Source organism: Colobus angolensis, unplaced genomic scaffold, assembly GCF_000951035.1.
Source record: "Colobus angolensis palliatus isolate OR3802 unplaced genomic scaffold, Cang.pa_1.0 Scaffold388, whole genome shotgun sequence".
Taxonomy (NCBI): Eukaryota; Metazoa; Chordata; class Mammalia; order Primates; family Cercopithecidae; genus Colobus; species Colobus angolensis.
In genome coordinates, this window is record NW_012117243.1 from 1,554,895 (window position 1) to 1,574,177 (window position 19,283).

Genomic DNA, 19,283 nt, shown 5'->3' on the forward strand with positions numbered 1-19,283 from the left:
AAAAAAAAAATGTTGAATATTGGCACCCACTCTCCTCTGGCTTGTAGGGTTTCTCCTGAGAGATCTGCTGTTAGTCTGATGGGCTTCCCTTTGTGGGTAACTCAACTCATTCTTTCTCTCTGGCTGCCCTTAACACTTTTTCCTTCATTTCAACCTTGGTGAATCTGACAATTATGTGTCTTGGGGTTGCTCTTCTTGAGGAGTATCTTTGTGGTGATCTCTGTATTTCCTGAATTTGAATGTTGGCCTGCCTTGCTAGGTTGGGGAAGTTCTCCTGGATAATATCCTGAAGAGTGTTTTCCAACTTGGTTCCATTCTCCCCATCAATTTCAGGTACACCAATCAAACATAGATTTGGTCTTTTCACATAGTCCCATATTTCTTGGAGGCTTTGTTCATTTCTTTTTACTGTTTTTTCTCTAACCATGTCTTCTTGCTTTATTTCATTAATTTGATCTTCAATCACTGATAACCTTTCTTCCACCTGATCCAATCAGCTATTGTGCTTGTGTCACGAAGTTCTCGTGCCATGGTTTTCAGCTCCATCAGATCATTTAAGGTCTTCTCTACACTGTTTATTCTAGTTAGACATTCATCTAATCTTTCTTCAAGGTCTTTAGCTTCCTTGCGATCAGTTCAAACATCCTCCCTTAGCTCAGAGAAGTTTGTAATTACCGACTTTCTGAAGCCTACTTCTGTCAACTTGTCAAAGTCATTCTCCATCCAGTTTTGTTCCGTTGCTGGCAAGGAGTTGTAATCCTTTGGAGGAGAAGCAGTGCTCTGATTTTTAGAATTTTCAGCTTTTCTGTTCTATTTCTCCCCGTATTTGTTATTTTATCTACCTTTGGTCTTTGATGTTAGTGACCTACAGATGGGTTTTTGGTGTAGATGACCTTTCTGTTGATGTTGATGCTGTTCCTTTCTGTTTGTTAGTTTTCCTTCTAACAGTTAGGTCCCTCAGCTGCAGGTCTGTTGGAGTTTGCTTGAGTTCCACTCCAGACCCTGTTTGCCTGGACCAGCAGAGGCTGCAGAACAGCAAATATTGCTGCCTGATCCTTCCTCTGGAAGCTTCGTCCCAGAGGGGCAGCTGCCTATATGAGGTGTCTGTCAGCCCATACTGGGAGGTGTCTCCCAATTAGGCTACACAGGGGTCAGGGACCCACTTGAGGCAGTCCGTCCATTCTCAGAGCTCAAACGCCATGCTGGGAGAACCACTGCTCTCTTCAGAGCTGTCTGACAGGGATGTTTAAGTCTGCAGAAGTTGTCTGCTGCCTTTTGTTCAGCTATACTTTGACCACAGAGGTGGAGTCTAGAAGCAGCAGGCTTTGTTGAGCTGCAGTAGGCTCTGACCAGTTCGAGCTTCCTGGCCACTTTGTTTACCTACTCAAGCCTCAGCAATGGCAGACGTCCCTCCCCTAACCAGGCTGCTGCCTCGCAGATTGATCTCAGACTGCTGTGCTAGTGGTGAGCAAGGCTCTGTGGGCGTGGGACCCACCGAGCCAGGCATGGGAGAGAATTGCCTTGTCTGCTGGTTGCTAAGACCTTGGGAAAAGTGCAGTATTTGGGTGCAGAGTGTCTCGTTTTCCCAGGTAGTCTGTCACGGCTTCCCTTGGCTAAGGAAATGGAAATCCCCCAACCTCTTGCACTTCCCCAGTGAGGCGATGCCCCGCCCTGCTTCAGCTTGCCCTCCATGGGCTGCACCCACTGTCCAACCAGTCCCAAAGAGATGAACCAGGTACCTCAGTTGGAAATGCAGAAATCACCTGTTTTCTGCATCAATCACGTGGGAGCTGCAGACCAGAGCTGTTCCTATTAGTCTATCTTGAAACGCCCCCCAGGTTCAGGTATTCTTAGGCAATATATGCAGAAAAAAAGGCAGGCTATCCACAGAGACAGGGTCAGTGGATACATTAATCAGGGCCTTGCCTATATTACTATTAATTTATTTTTTCACTAGACTAAAACATTTTACACCTCCTTAAACCTAATGCATATTTCTTATATGTTTAAACACTCAAAGCACAAATTCCATACTTGTCTCCAAGTGAGGTCTAAGTTTAATATTCTTGTGTGTGCTAACAAAATAAGCAGAACTTTCTGCATAACCCAACTTTTGCAAACATAAACTTCTTCTAATATGCCCTATTTCCTATTTTCTTAGAAAATCCAATCAACATCTCTAGGATTTCAGATACTACAAGCTCTTATTTCTGTCACATCAAATGAACAATTTTATTCTTTAGCTTCTTAAAATAAATTCAATAAGCCTTTGCTCATTGCTAGCTTTTCTATCTCTCTTCCAATCTCTTTGATCAGGATCAAGATCAGGATTCTGTCCACTCCGGAGTAATAATCCAGGAGTAATTAGAACTTCTTACCTTCTTTAGCCCAAAAGAAACCAATTTATCACAAACTGTCAGGGATTCCATCTTTAAATTACCAAGAGCCCAATTACTGACAGAAACCAGGAATCTTCCTTCCAATTAAAATGATTGATTTCTTTGCAGACTCAGTAGCATTTCACTTTTTAATTATACTCATTCCCCTCAAATGTGAAAAAATTATTCCTCGTTTTATTTTCCTTCCAAAGAACGTGATACAACAAACATTAATCATGGAGGGCAAGGCCAGACCTGGTAATGCCTCTGGCAGAATTGGACAACATCTGATGTTTTATGCGTCTCAGCTTGTAGAGCCCCTTCAGCTCTAAAAGGAGGGAGGAGGGACTACTTCTTTGTTACCTCACATAATTCACTTAAGTGCATGCCAAACCCGCCAGTTTCAGGTCAGTTATGATGACACAGCATTAGGCATTTCAATCAACGGGCTCTAGCAGGGCATTCAGGCCGTAGGAACAGAACATGATTTTGTTTCTGGTGCAAAGAACAGAATTGCAGTACTGGAGACAAAGCAGTGCATAGAGGTAAACACAAGGAACACAAGAAAAAAAAATGTTTTTTCTTGGTTGTATGGCATTAGAATGATTACAAGTTGTAAATCATTTTATTTAATTTATTTATTTTTTGAGACAAAGTTTCACTCTTGTTGCCCAGGCTAGAGTGCAATGGCACAATCTTGGCTCACTGCAACCTCCGCCTCCCAAGTTCAAGCGATTCTCCTGTCTCAGCCTCCTGACTAGCTGGCATTATAGGCATGTGCCACCACGCCCAGCTAATTTTGTATTTTTAGTAGAGATGGGGTTTCACATGTTGGTGAGGCTGGTCTCGAATTCCTGACCTCAGGTAATCCACCCACCTCAGCCTCCCAAAGTGCTCGGATTACAGGCGTGGGCCACTGCACCCAGCTTTAGCTAATTTTAAAAGAAAAAAAAAAGTTCCAAGTTCCATTTGGGGAAGAAGTATACTTTAGAGGCTCCAAAGGAACACAAGGCAGCCCCTCTCCCAGCCTCTGCAAGGCTGCAAAGACACCTGTCAATCTACCTTGCTTTCCATTTTAATCTTCAAGGAAAGACCAACCAGTTCTGGCTTCTGCAGCTTGCTGACCCAGAAGCCTTTACCTTTATCTCCCCTTTTAATCCCTCTCTGCGTGGTCAGCAGGTTGGCATCAGTTCATTCCTTGAGACATACAAAGGTCAAGTTTTTTGCTCTGATGAATATTTTCCAGCAATATCTATTCCAGAACCTCCCTGTTTGGCCAGACACCAGAGATTACCCCTTGTCCGTATGTGGTAGTTAACCATTTTCCAAAAGCTTTCAGATTTATAAAGATGGTTCTGGGGGAACTCACAAGATACTAAATTTCCTCATTCAACCACAGAATCATATTTGACCGCCTTAGTAGAAAATGAAATTGGATACTAAGCTCTTGAAAATATATATATATTAAAAGTCCATGTATGTGGTGATGGCTCATGCCTGTAATAACAGCACTTTGGGAGGACAAGGCAGGTGGATCACTTGAGGTCAGGAGTTTGACACTAACCTGGCCAACATGATAAAACCCTGTCTCTACTAGAAATATGAAAGTTAGCCAGGCGTGGTGGCATGTGCCTGTAGTCCTAGCTACTTCGGAGGCTGAGGCAGGAGAATCACTTGAGCCCAGGAAGCAGAAGTTGCAGTGAGCCAAGATCACACCACTATACACTAGCCTGGGCAACAGAGCCAGACACCATCTTTAAAAAAAAAAAAATGTCTATGTTATGTGCAAGATCATACCTCTCTGCCTTTACTCCAAGCTCAGTTTACAATACTCAGGAAGACCAACATGACCTACATTAAGATTTTTCATTCAGCCAGACGCAGTGGCTCTTGCCTGTAATCCCAGCACTTTGGGAGGTCAAGACTAAAGGATCACTTGCAGCCAGGAATTCAAGACCAGCCTGGGCAACATAGTGAGGCCCTGTCCTACAAAAAATTTAAAAAGTTAGCCGGGCATAGTGACATAAACCTGTAGTCCCAGCTACTGGGGAGGCTGAGGCAGGAGGATCACTTGAGCCTAGGAGGTCAAAGCTGCAGTGAGCTAGTATCATGCCACTGCACTCCAGCCTAAGTGACAAAGCGAGACCCTGTCTCTAAAAAAAAAAAAAAAAAACAGACTTCACTGGGTAAATAAGCTTTACTGAGCACCTTGAAGGGCAAGGCAGGACACTAGGTGCCAGAGGTAGAGAACCGTGGTTCTTTCCATGCTGCTCTATGGGGGAAGGCACATATGCAGCCACCTCGGCACAGTAAAGAACAAAACAGAAATGGTATGATGAGAGAAAAGGATCCCCCTGGTAAGAACAAAGGAAAAGAACATAGTCCCAATGGAAAGGACACAAATGAGTTTAGGAGGAGGTTGGCGGTTGTCATCTGGTCTTCCCGAGTGGGCACAGAAACTCCAGGCTTATGTCATAGTGTGGGCAAATGCATGCCACTTTCCAACAATCACAAACACAGGAAGAGGTGCAAGAGGCCAGGTCCCGTGCTACAAAGTCCTGACTGACTGCCAAGCTAGGAGAACTGGACTTTGTACGCATCAACAAGGAGCACAAGGGGAAGTCATAGTCCAACTGGCTTTGGTGGGACGGGAATATGGGGGTGGAGAAGAGGCTGCTGAATGATCCACTGAGGGCTGACACAGCAGAGCTAACGTGGCAATGGAATGAAAATAAGCAGATATTTAAGAAGCACAGGTCTTGTACAGATGACAGGGATGTGCAACCACATATGAAAGGGTGAGGAAGGAGGGGAGGCTGACTCTGAGCATGACTTTTATGTGTGAACACTTAGTTGCAATCCATGGACTGCCTGGTTTTTGCTACTTAAGACTTCATTGTGGTTATTATTCACATCTTGCATCGAGCCCTTGTTTTAAGCTTTTAAACATCCTTAAGGTAAGTGGGGGAGTTATTTCAACCCTCCTGTTACAGATAACAGAACCAAGCCTTGGAGGCTGTGACCTGAACAGGGGAGCCAACAGAGATGGGACAGGACACTGGTGGAGTCCTCATCATACAATCAAATGAAACAGGAAGATAGCTCAAAACAGTCCTAGTGGCATATTTCTGGGGCAAATGGGACAGAGCTTATAGAACTCTACACCTTCAACTGCAATGGAAGGTGGTTTGCTGCTAATGTCCGTTTCAAAAGCAAATGGAAAGCTCCCACACTGTGTTGAATTTTTTTAAATGGATGCACAAGAGTTAAATCTTAGATCTTTGGTTGAACTAAATTACCCTTAGCAGGTGCTATTTTCAGACCTCAAGCTTTCCAATCATAAAGTTTAAAAAAGAACGATTTGTCTAAAAAGCAGGTAGAGAAATTCATTGACAAGGGCTTAGATGTTTTAGGACTTTAATGTTTTTTACATATTCAACATAAAATACTGACAATAGATAAACAACAGGGGAAAGACTTTTCAGCAAAGTATCACTCTCGTCAGCAAAGTATCACTCTCGTCATCAAACATTACAAAGAAAACAGTCAAGAGAACAAAGGATAGGGTAATTTAACAGAAATGTTTAGTTTAATGGCATAATTGAAAAACAACCAACCAATCAACTTTCTCTTCTACCTCTGGAAAGAACAGTAAAAATGAATCAAGAACTTCTAGATCTTTTTCATAAAACAGCTTAAAAAGAGGAAGGGGAAGGCTGAGGAGGGGGTGCAACTGTTGCTAATGGAATAATGCACAAGGTCAAGGATTTAATAAATTCTAAAAGTGTCTACATGTATCAGTGATAACCGTATTATTAGAAATATAAATGTATAGAGATACAAAGTATATGATATTAAAAACAGACCTTGCTAATATAAACATATATAAAGTATGTCACTTCTCTTGTGATAACAGTATAAAGATCGATCTACAGTTTGCCCTTTGCTGGTACTCTTAAACCGCTCCTTCAATGATCAATGTTGACCTTGAATCAACAGCCGCTGAACCCAGGAGACCCCACAGATGTCTAGATTCAGCATTTAGAAGCACCTACCCTCTATGCTGTGTGTTCCCATGACTCCAGAAATAATTAATTGCAACTTGCATTATTAAGTACACAGGCAAGTTTGAAATCTAACTAGAAAAAGTAGCAGCAAAGGCAAAATAAGCAGGAATTTGTTAGAAAAGCAACAAGAAGGTTTCTTAAAATGCTTCCAGTTCAAGTCAGAATTAAGGTGAACATTAGGTCCCACCAGCTTTACAGAGCCGTAGATGTTTTGCTGTTCTTTCAAAAAAGAAGAATCTACAATAAACATGTTCATTTAAGAAAAATACTGTGTTTGTTAACTTTCTGTAGCCATCCGCAAGTTACTTTAAACTTTGTATGTTGTTCAAGAACAGAGTATATCCTGGTTAGGATGTGTTCATAGCTGATGCATCTCCAAAAAATTTTTCATGAAGGCGGCCAGCTTCTGAACATCTTCAATCGTGACAGCATTATACAGAGAGGCCCGGATGCCTCCCACAGACCTAGAATGACCAAAGATCCAGACATTGAGAACAAAAATGTCTAATTTAGCACCAAAACGACTTTTTCTAGCCACTGGCTCCTGAGAGTTGCAGCACCTGAGACCATCATTTCCAGTCTCCGACCTAAAAACTCCCGACACCTGGCACAAAGCTTCATGCGTCTCAGTCATCAGAAAATTCTCCCTTAAGCTGTGAAGGTTCACCATGCTCACATTTAACTGAGAGTCATTCGAACTATTCACTCTTAGCAAAGAAAGAAAACAAGATGGGAGGAAGAGAAGATAAGCTGGAAGAAGATAGCGATTCTGTTCACCATTCATGAGCCTGCCGTGACAGTGCCAGCAAGATGGGGGCCAGGCCTCTCCCTGCTGCTATTCTCATGTGAGGACATTTATTTTTCATAGAGCATGCAAGACTAGCTACTAATTTGATGTTCAGTTGGAATAATAATGATGCTCTACCTTTGGAACAGAGTGGTGCTGGCCTCATCAGAGATGGAATGGCAACCTTTGTGCTATACGAGCAGTGTTAGAGATTTTTCAAAGGTAATTTTGCCAAAACCCCCATGGAAGATGCAGCATCATTATACTCTCAGGTGGGGAATTACGCAAAGGGTTCCATAAACAACAAGAAGAAGGTACATCCTTATAACAGCTGGTTTGGCCCAACAAAGTACATAACTGCTACTCCAAGCTAAGCAGGCTCCTATAGATTTGTTTTATTCTGCATTTGAAAAACTAAGATAATTCTTTGCCAAGCTTGTGGATTGCAGATGTACTCACCTATGCCCTTTCAAGGACAACATATTGAGTTCAAGAGCTTTATCAAGAAATCTTTTTTCTAAAGCATCATCTCCTTTGGCATTGCCAATGCGGAATGGAATGTTCATCTTGCTTCTATTTGGGGGCTCCACTGGACATCTGAAAAACATGTTCATTATTCCAGCTACTTTTCTGAAATGTATGGGCTGTCATAAACAAATCAGCAGGTTTTTTAAAACACTTCCTAGATGCAAGCAGAAGATTTTTTAAAAAACAAAAAACAAAAAATCTGCCCCAGCACATTTATTGTTTACTTAAGGAAACCAAACTCTTGCATATGGAACAGTGGGTTATCATCCCCTTGTATGACTTATACTTAATTTCCATCACCCTCAGTTTCCTCATCTGAAAACTGGGAATAATAATATCTCCATTTCAGACTAGTTGTGACAGTTTAGTGGCACTACATATATGAAGCTTCCAACACATGGTAACCGCATGGCAAATGTGACTGACGTCTTTCTCTGCAAGGCTGCAGAGAAATGATAAGTTGGTCCTATAGTGGCTGTAAGGCAAAAATAATGAGCAGCAACTTTAAAGGACTTACCATGGTATTGCCCCAAGCTGTGTGACCTTGAGCAAGTTATTTAACCTCTCTGCTATGCCTCACTTTCCTCATTTGAACAGTGGGAATAATAGAGGAACCTATCTCAACCACCTCAAGTTGTCATAAGCATTAAATAAGTCAGTCTTTATAGAGAATTTTTGTGGCCCATTTAAAAATAAGAAGAGGTGGAATCTAATTTTCCATCTTTTGAATCTGAGCTGGCCTTTTGACTGGCTTTGGCCAAGAGATTACAACAGACTCTTTGCAACTTCCAAGCTTAGGCCTCAAGAGACCTTACAGCCTCTCTTCCTGCTCTCTTAAAATATCACTGTCATGGTGGCTTACAACTGTAATCCCAGCACTTTGGGAGGCCGAGGCGGGTGGATCATGAGGTCAGGAGTCTGAGATCGGCCTGACCAACATGGTGAAACCCCTGTCTCTACTAAAAAAAAAAAATACAAAAATTAGCTGGGCATGGTGGCGCACGCCTGTAATCCCAGCTACTCAGGAGGCTGAGGCAGGAGAATTGCTTGAATTCGGGAGGCAGAGATTGCAGTGAGCCAAGATTGTGCCACAGTACTCCAGCCTGGGTGACAGAGCAAGACTCTGTCTCAAAAAAAAAAAAAAAAAAAAATTATATATATATATATATATGTATTGCTGTCACTTAAGCATGTCTGAGCTAGTGTGCTGGAGATAAGTGTCCCAGCCAACAGCCAGCACCAACTGCCAGATTATGTGAAACCACTGTAGACCATCTGGCTCCAAACGAATAACTAGATGATGACTTCAGTAGAATGAGACATCCCAAGACCAGCAGAAGAACCCCCTAGCTGAGCTCAGCCCAACCTGCTGACCTAAAAAACTACAAGCAAGAGAATGGTGGTTGTTTTCAGTCACTTAAGTTTTTAAGGTGTTCTATGATGCAGAAATAAATAACTGACACAATTTAAAACTGTGTCTGCAACATATTAAATGCTATATAAGTACCTGTTAATACATTTATCTTTTTAAAATTTTTTATTTTTAATTTTTCTGGGTACATAGTAGGTGTATGTCTTTATGGTAATAAATTCATCTTTTTATTCCCAGCACCTTGCATAAGGTACACATCGACTCTCAAAAATGATTATGAGTGAATTTTTGTCTAGGAAAGGTTCGTGTTTGACTTCAGTTTCTGCTTTGGAAAATAGGCAGCCAAAATTATTTTTCACTGGCAACCAAAGGAGACAAATGGAAGAATAGCTGACATTACTCTGCAATTAAAAAAAAAAAAAAGGTACAATGTGTAATAACCCTCTCTTTCCCTTTGCTCAAGTATATCCTATTTTATTCTTACACTTCTACAGGTAGAATTCATTAAAATTACAGCAAATAAAGGCAGTGTGAGAGGCCCCCTAAGGGCACATCCGTAATTCTTATTAAAGTTAATGAGAGTCTAGAACACACCTTCGAGCAAAAGAGAGGCCAAAGGGGAAACCAAATATGTGGAAAAGACTTTGAGCCTGAATTCCAGGCCCCACTATTCGAAGTGGTAGGTTTCATGGCTGACATTGAAACTAAACATTCAGCGGCTACCCTCTTTTGATATTCCACTGCCTCAGGCTCCCAATGTGAGGCTCCAATCAGAGACGTGGAGCAACAAAAAGCACATTTAACTTAAGAGAAAAAAAATTGAAAGCAGGAAGAATTAAGCATCTGTATTTACAGTTCCTCTCCCTCCAATTTACCCATCCTATCATGAAAGTAGAAGATGTTACAAAACAATAATGTCATAAAAGCGAGAAATTAAAGACTAAATTGTCATGCAACAAATATTGATGCACTACCCATGGGAGAATGTCTCTAGTATGGGGCTGGGGGTAGGAAAAAAGATGAAAGGAAATTAACTGCTCCCAATCTACAGAGAGATAGCTCTGGAGGGAATCACAATTATACGTAAGAAGTGCTGTGACAGCCAAGGGCTGCAAAGGCAGAGATGCTAGATAAGGAATTATGCAGAGGCAAGGTTGACAGCTTTCAGGGGAGCGGACACAGAGTGGTTACAACAGATGAGAAGGAAGGGCATCTGGCAGACAGCTGCATCTGCAAAGGCACAAAGGCTTCCAGCAAGTCTGCTGACTTAACTGGAGCACTGGCTTCCTGGCTGGAGTGGCTGGGAAGACCCACAGGGCCGGGGCTGTGGAGTGCCCTCTGGGAAATGGACTGGATCCTTGAGCAATGAGGAGTAATCCAGTTTGTATAACAAAACGTGGTCTGTGTTTTAGAAAAACAATTATAGCACATAGAGGAGAGACTGAGGGGTGAAGAAACTGGGAACCCACAGACCTGCTGGAAAGCTTTTATGAAGAACTCTCTAGGATTCCAGTATCTAATATGGCCACAGTAGTCTAAAATGACCAAAGTCATTTTAGGAAGCTACATAGGAACAACCAGATCACACAGCCCTGATGCTACTGTGCATGTGAATGAACCTGTTTTCCGTTTCATTCCTGAAGGTTGCACGTCTATTTTGGATTGTATATTGTGTTTGTGTATTTACGCTTTGATTCATGGTAATGTCTCATGCTACGGGTTTGCACTGAATGCAAACTGTAAACTAAAAAAAGGAAATGGCTGAAAAAAAAAAAAAAAACTTTCTAGATCAAAAGAGCTAGGGCCTGTACCAAGATGCCGGCACTGAGGAGCTTCAAGCATGGGCAGCAAACTCAAAGCCAGCAGGTCCCCCGCACTACTCACATAAATGAATAGGACGGGCCGGTGTGGAAGGTGCAAACGAGCTCTCACATTTTAAATGTGGAGGACTAGTCTGAAAAAGAGGGTCTCCCTTTTTTTTTCCTGAAACATATGGCTGTCTCTGTCAAAGTTTCTTTTTCCCAATTTCAGAGGCACATGGATTATGGAATAAGAAACCAGATCTCTAAGTATCTTCCAAGAGCCCAACGTTGGCTCCAATTGTGTTTTTAAACACGGGTGACCCCTGTCAAGCACCACTGTGGGCTGGATCTAGCTCCTGCTCCCCAGTGAACGGTCCCTGGAGTTAACACCGAATTTCAGAGGTGACCAAGTCTGTTGTTTGAATGGGTTGAGGGGTGAGGTAGGAGAAGGGGCCAAGGTAGACTGAGAGGCTATGTGGGCTATGGATGGGCATGGAACCAGCTGGTAATCCCAGGGCTGCAAAGATTTAAGGAGAAAGTCCAAGTGGGAGCCAGGGAAAGAGCCACGCTTCCCAACGTCTAGGTGGAGCACAGAGAAGATGTCAACAGGCGTTCTGGGAAAGCGGTTTCATGGCCAGAGAAACTTAGGAAAGCTGCATTCACAGAGCTAGGCAGGCCTCCTCACTCCTGACTTCCCGCAGCCTCTCAAGGGCTCAGCGACCACATAAATGAGGAACCCCAGGAGGTCAGACAGGAATGCAGTGACCCCCATGACTGAAAAACGCTTCCTATTGCAGAGATGAGAGTTCTAGACAGTCCCCAAGGAGACACGCTGCTCAGAGACACACCGAGACTTCCCAAGGTACTGGAAGAGGGGAACATAGCGGAGGTACACCTTCAGCCAGGGACACGCATCCCACAAAGGTAGTAAGGCTCAGAAGGGAACGCAGGAAAGTCACAGGAGATGAGAAGGCGATGAAGAAACATCACTCCACCGTCAGGCCCCTCTGAAAGGATGTGTCAGACACACAGGCAATGCGAAAGAAGAGTGCGTGAAGAGAAGCCCACCAAATGTAACTCTATGTAGGCCTCTCCTTACTGCCTGGTTTTGTCAACAAAAAATTAATTTTAAATTTGTACATGACTATGAAAATTTAGAATAAAAATATGAAGATCTGCCACCCCTCTTCCCACAGTGGTGGCTCACCTAACAGTCTGCTGTGCATTCCTCAGGATCGTTTTAGATATACACATGTACATCTGTGTGTATATGCGAGTATACATGTATGTGTGTCTATGTGTATATAAGTATTTATATATAACTGTTGTAGGTTTTTTGTTTTTGTTTTTGTTTGAGACAGGGTCTCACTCTGTCACTCAGGTTGGAGTGTGGTGGTCCAATCTCAGCCTCCTGCAGCCTCGGCCTCCTGGGATCAGGCGATCCTCCCGCCTCAGCTTCCCAAGTAGCTGGGACTACAGGCACGCACCACCACACCCGGCTAATTTTTTTTATTATTATTATTTGTAGAGACAAGCTCTCACTATGTTGCCCAGGCTGGTCTCGAACTCCTTGGAGGTCAAACAATTTTCCCACCTTGGACTCCCAAAGTGCTAGGATTGCAAGCATCAGCCACTGCACCTGGCCTTGTTGTAGTTTTTAAAGACTCATAGATTTGTCTGTTTCTATATTTGCTCTTGCTCCTTTTGGTCTGATGACATAACACAGTCATCTTCCCATGTCTGTTAAGAGACTCGCTTCATCCTTCTCAATGCAATCATTCCATATTACCCACAGATCCTAATTTATTTCATCAGACCCCTACTGATGGGCACGTCTCCATATTTTTACCATTACATCCTACATTGGACTTGCTGGTCCCTAATTTTGTGCACACCACTGTACCCAGGCAAAGTGCCTAGGGAAAAAAATAAGGGCATCAGGAACAAAATAAGAAAGCATAGAAGGAATTCTGCCAGAAGGGTAAATGTGTAGACATAAAAATCCTTGGTCAAAGCGCATGTAAGTTTTGAATTATAATGAGTGCTGCAATCTCATTATAATTCAAATTTGTCCAGATTTATACTCCAAATTTGTCCAGATTTATACTCTCAGCAAAAGTGCATTCCCTCACTGGCACCAGATGTTATCAATCCTTTTAATGTCTGCAGATCAAAGGCAAAACATATCTTACAGTTTTAATCTGCATGTCCTAAGGAACTAATGAAAGTGGCATCTTTCCATTTGTCTATGAGGCAGCTTGCATTTCTTCTGAGTTGTTTCCTCATACTGTTAGCAACCACCACACCCCCACTTTTATTTCCTTATCCTTTTTCATTCATCTGTGAGTTCTTGCCTATATTAAGGATAGTAACCTTTACGTGTTATATACTACAAAATCTTTCTCATTCTGTCATTTTTAATTCTGTTTATGATGTCTTAAGCCATATAAAATTTTAAAATGTTCATGTAATTAAATATGTCATTCTTTTACTTTATGGCTTAAGTTGTATGGCCTCTTTAAGGCCTTCTGCACTCCTGGACGTAGATAGCAGCAGAGGTTCTGGAACGAGCCTTCCAGCCCCATGTTCATAGCCTGGCTGCTCCCACTTCCCAGCTGCATCCTTGTCCTATTTGTGCTTCTGCTGCATAGGCTCAGAGTCTACTTCACAGGGTTGTGATGACAACAAAAGGCATTCACAAGTGTAAGGTGCCTAGGACTCTGCCTGCTTCATTTTATTTTAGGGTCTTCACTAGACCCATCACATGCCTCCTTCTCTTTCCTAAGGCCTGGTAGCCACATAAGGTGATAAAGCTGACCTCAGATCCAGACATGGAATCTGTCACTTGCACATCCTTATATAATAAAATGAATATCTATTATATACTTATATAATTAATTACATAAGCTTATATTATATAAGCACTGTGTGTCAGGAATATCATAATTGCTTTACATAACAATAACCACAAATAATGCTATTAAGAGCTAACATGCAAGGAATGCTTCCTATGTGCCAAGCACTGTTTCTAGCACTTTATACAAATTAACCAGCACAAGAGTCCTCAATCCTTAATGGGAACTGAACAATGAGATCACTTGGACTCGGGAAGGGGAACATCACACACCGGGGCCTATCATGGGGAGGGGGGAGGGGGGAGGGATTGTATTGGGAGTTATACCTGATGTAAATGACGAGTTGATGGGTGCAGCACACCAACATGGCACAAGTATACATATGTAACAAACCTGCACGTTATGCACATGTACCCTAGAACTTAAAGTATAATAAAAAAAAAAATGGGCCGGGCGCGGTGGCTCAAGCCTGTAATCCCAGCACTTTGGGAGGCCGAGACGGGCGGATCACGAGGTCAGGAGATCGAAACCATCCTGGCTAACACGGTGAAACCCCGTCTCTACTAAAAATACAAAAAAATTAGCCGGGCGAGGTGGCTGGGCGTCTGTAGTCCCAGCTACTCGGGAGGCTGAGGCAGGAGAATGGCGTGAACCCGGGAGGTGGAGCTTGCAGTGAGCTGAGATCCGGCTACTGCACTCCAGCCTGGGGGCAGAGCGAGACTCTGTCTCAAAAAAAAAAAAAAAAGCTCTCAATCCTTATATTATATACTCTTGATTCAGAAGCATTTCCTTTTAATTCTCTTGACAATTTTAAGAAGTACATATCATTACCTCCATGGTACAGATGAGAAAACTGTGGCTTAGAGCAATTAGGTCATTTGCACGAGGTCACATGCACCTCAGTGGCGAAGTGAGGCTTCTAAGCCCAAGATGCTAAACAGCCCACGTGGGCTCAACATGGGGTCAGTCAGCACAGTACAGTGTGGGTGACTGGGCTATGGAATCAACTCGGAGGCTTCGAAGGTTGTCTTATCTAGTCCCAGAATTCCCTGCCAAGGTCACCGGCAGGGCTGGTGAAACCCCCAGCAAACAACCTGGAACCATGTTAAGTAAAGGAGCTGGCTTACGAGTCAGGGGGCATGGAAGTGGGGAGGGATGCATCTTCTCAGAGACAAAAATGAGGAGCAAAGGTGGTGGTAAATTGCAAATTCTAATTCTAGGTATTCCTCTTTAAAAGTGCACGCCTCCCATGGCGCCATGTTGCTCAACTATTTCCATAGTTCCAAAGAAAAGAAGACTTTCCTGAAAACCTAAGTGAGTTCAGGCACAGCCTGGGAGTCTCCAGCTATAAACAGAGGAGAGACAGAGTAGAGCCTCCTCTCCACTCCAGTAACAAGGTTCCACAGGACACCAAGTGCCTGGGATGACGCTTTCCAGGCAGGCAGCCGAAGGGATAGTGGGAGTTCCCAGAAAGAGGTTTATTCTGAAAAAGGACCAGAAGTCCTGGGTTAAGGCAGTTCATAAATGACTGAAGAGCTCTGGGTGTGAAGGGTGACCAGATTCCTCAGGAGATGACCCGCCTGCAACATTAGTTTGGCAGGCTGCCTTCTGGGAGAGGCCCAGGTTGAGTGCTTGGAGTTAAAGGACCTAGGGGCAGCGGGGAGGGATTCAGGAGATTCCCAGAACTCCTTCTATGCTTTCTTATTTTGTTCCTGATGCTCTTAATTTTTTTCCCAGTGGTATCACCGTTCTTTCTGTCCTCTAATATCATGTCTACACATCTCCTGAGAAATATATAGAGCTAAAAGCTAATAGAAAAATTGGTCTCCCATCCACTATAACCACCAAGTGCTTTTACTCACATTCAGGTTCTCAGCACTTTTTAGGGAGCCAGGGAAGATGATTTATTCTTCTTAGTCTTCCAGGAGCCTAGAACAAGGCTAGTCTACAGAGTGGGTGCTCAGGAGTCATTTGATGGATGGATGGATGGATGGATGGATGGATGGATGGATGGATGGATGGATGGATAGATGGATGGGTGGGTGTGTAGGTGGGAGAATGGATGAGTGGATGGATGGATGGATGGATGGACAAGTGGGTAGACGGGTGGATAGGTAAAAGAGTGAATGGACAGATGAGTGGGTGGGTAGATGGGTGGATGAATGAGTAGATGGATGGATGGATGGATGGATGGATGGATGGATGGATGGATAGATGGGTAGATAGGTGGAAGGGTGGCTGGATAGATGGAAGGGTGGATAGGTAGGTAGATGGATGGATAGGTGGGTGGGTGGATGGGTAGGTGAATGGATGGATGGGTGGGCAGATGGAGGGAGGGATGGCTGGCTGGATGGATGGATGGATGGATGATTGATGGATGAGTGAATGGGTAGATGAGTGGATGGATGAATGAATGGATGGATGAATGGGTGGACAGATGGATGTATGGATGAGTGGATGGGTGAATGAATGGGTGGGTGGATAGATGGGTGGATAGGTGAATGGGTAGATGGGTGAATAGGTGGGTGGAAGGAAGGGTGGGTAATGGATGGTAGATGGATGAGTGAGTGGGTGGATGGATGGATAGGTAGGTGGGTGGTGGATGAATAGATGGATAGGTGGGTCAATGGTGGATGGATGAGTGGATGACAGGATGAATGTATAGGTGAATGAGTGGACAGATGAATGAATGAATGAATGAATGAATGAATGAGTGAATGAGTGGATGGAGAGATGGGTAGGTGGGTGGATGGGTGGGTGAGTAGACGAATGAATGAATAAATAGGTGAACTAAACACATCCTCACACGCTTCCACAGACCTTCCTTCCAATCCCAGCATAAGCCATCCCCTTCAAGCAGCCCATGCTCTGCTCCCCAAACACACTGTACACTCTTCCCTCAGTGCCTTTGCAGGGATGATTCTAACCTTTCTAAAGGTTAGAACTCTAAACCTTTCTGCCCTCTTCTCTGCCTAATTCTACTCATGACCAGGGCTCATAATAAGCTGATGCAAAAGCCCTCTCTTCACCTCCAACCAAACAATATCCCCTTTTCCAGGTTCATGCCACATTCTTTAGCCCTTGGCTATGAAATCCTTGGACACCTACTGCTAATTGTGCATGTTAAATGGCTTCAGTGAGCATAGGCAGGGTATCCTGGCCTCCCGACTCACACATCAAGGTCTAGGGTGGAAGTTTCCCCAGCACTGAGCCCCCAGCCTGCACTTGCTTCTCTGTTGCACAGAACCAGAGAACAGGCAGTAATGCAGAGTGTGTATCCCTTCCCCAAGATGATACCTGGGAGAGGAGCCCAAAGGCCAAGGCATCCTGCCAAGCCTAACTCCCCCTGGGCTTGCAGCTGGAGGAGGACCACTGCATGCCAACAGCTCACAAAAGCAGGCAACAAGCATTGCAAGAACAAAGGTGGCAGCAGCATGCCATCCAAAAAGTACACCAGCACTGCCCACCCATGGGTGGTTATGGAGATGTGTTAGTTAAATCTTGGCTAAAAAGTACAATTCTAAGTTAGGATTGAGGCAGCATTTTGTCTGTCCCATGTGGCCACTGAATTATCTGACAGAGGACAAATTTCCAACTTACCATCAAGCAGATATTTTTGTTACAATAGACTGAACCCCAAAGAGCAATGACCACTAAGAAGGGGGTTCTCAGTTTGGTGAGTTTCAGCATTTATGTATATGTGTAGGTGCACATATATGCACACAGCAGAAAGTCTGGTCTTTGTATACCTATACCCACCTTAAGGGAAAGGGAAAAGCAAACGAAGATACCACCTGTTACACTTCTCTGCATCCAAGGCACTGTACCAGGTGCTTCCCATCTGGCATTTTGGTGAAGGGCCTAATGCTGTGGATTGAATGGTGACCCTGAAAAGGTATGCCCATGTCCGAACCCCCAGAATCTATCTGTGAATATGACCTATTTGGAAAAAATGGCCTTTGTAGATGTCATTATGTGAAGGATCTCGACATGAGATGATCCTGGATTATCTGGATAGGCCCTAAATCCAAAGACCTCTCTTTTTAAGGGACAGAAGGGAAGACACAGCAGAAAGGAGAAGGCCATGTCAAGACAGATATGGAGGCTGGAGTGATGCAGCCACAAATCAAGGACCACCTGGAGCCACTAGAAGCTGAAGGAGGCAAGGCATGGCTCTCTGGAGGGAGCAAAACTCTGCTGACACTTTGATTTTGAACTTCGGGCCCCAGAAGAGTGAGAATAAGTCTTCTGATGTTTTGAGCCACTAAGTCTGTAGTACTTTATTACACCAGCCCCGGGACAGTAATACAAGACCCATACATTTTCTGTGGAATTCCCAGGTGCAGGGCTAGTGGGTAAGACATACTTATTAATCATTTGGTCATGGAAATATTTAAACTGGAGTGAACCCCATGCCAAAGCCAATTCCATTCACAGACTCTGGGATAACAGCATCTGTCTTATAATAAGGAAAGGAGTGAACTTTCTTAAAAAGGGAAATAACGCAGAAGAGGAGGCCAGGAGTGAGTATTTATCCCAAAGATCTCTAACGGGAGTCCTTAAATTGACACATTCCAGAAAGTACACGTGTTTTTTCCCAGAAAATGTACAAAGCAAGCAGGGAGTAGACAGTACCTACCCCAGGGGGTGAACTGAGATTCTTCCCCAGGGTGATGTCTTTGGTGTGAGAAACATCACTACCCACTGGAACACAGGTCCCAAAGCCTGAGAGCCCCGGGATGGGGTACAGGAGGGAAGAACTCACCACCCATGCCCTTGCTCATGGAGCCCAGGACCACCCACACTCACCAGCAATTTAATGTCTCAGAGAAAGGTGAATATGTCCACTTTTCAAACACACACAGTATATACATGGTTTTAAATTCACAAGAGGTAAAATAGTAGATAAAATCCATTGACTTACACGTAGAATCCTTGAGAATTATCAATAATCTCATAAATCATTTGAGATTTGATGGAGCTAAGCTTCTCCATGGCCGCAGCACCTCCATTGTTTTTAATCCACTCCAGGACCAAGCCCATGACGTAGATGCTAAAATGAAGATTTTTTAAAAATCCGTTTAGCTCATCTTTGCAAAAGTAGAACTATATTCAAGCAAACTGCTGTTTAAGTTCCATTAAAACAGACTTAAAGGCATTATTTGAAACAGACAAGACAGTCAGGTGCAGTGGCTCACGCCCATAATCCCAGCACTTTGGAAGACTGAGGTGGAAGGATCGCTGGAAGCTAAGAGTTGGAAACCAGCCTAGGCAACATAGGAAGACCCATCTCCGTAAAAAATGAAAAATTATTTGGGTGTGATAGCATGTGCCTATAGTCCCAGCTACTTGGGAGGCAGAGCAGGGAGGAATGCTTGAGCCCAGGGGTTCGAGGTTGCAGTGAGCTATGATCACACCAGTGCACTCTAGCCTGGGTGACAGAGTGAGACCCTGTCTCCAAAAAAAAGATAAAGAAAATACACAAGACAAAAGC

General features: G+C 43.6%; 1 protein-coding gene across 2 annotated transcripts in view; it reads right to left on the bottom strand.

The window, feature by feature from the left end:
* Positions 1-5,778: 5,778 nt before the first annotated feature.
* The window catches only part of LOC105520741 (phosphoserine aminotransferase), a 34,037-nt gene continuing 20,532 nt past the window's right edge, over positions 5,779-19,283 (bottom strand). The window contains exons 7-9 of one of the 2 annotated variants that reach the window (XM_011954633.1): positions 18,714-18,842; positions 7,692-7,829; positions 5,779-6,909 (exon numbers count right to left, since the gene is read on the bottom strand). In XM_011954633.1, coding sequence (XP_011810023.1) covers positions 6,804-6,909; positions 7,692-7,829; positions 18,714-18,842 — 373 coding nt within the window. In that variant the 3' untranslated portion in view covers positions 5,779-6,803. The remainder of the gene's footprint in view (positions 6,910-7,691; positions 7,830-18,713; positions 18,843-19,283) is intronic. The other variant, XM_011954634.1, reaches the window with a different exon arrangement.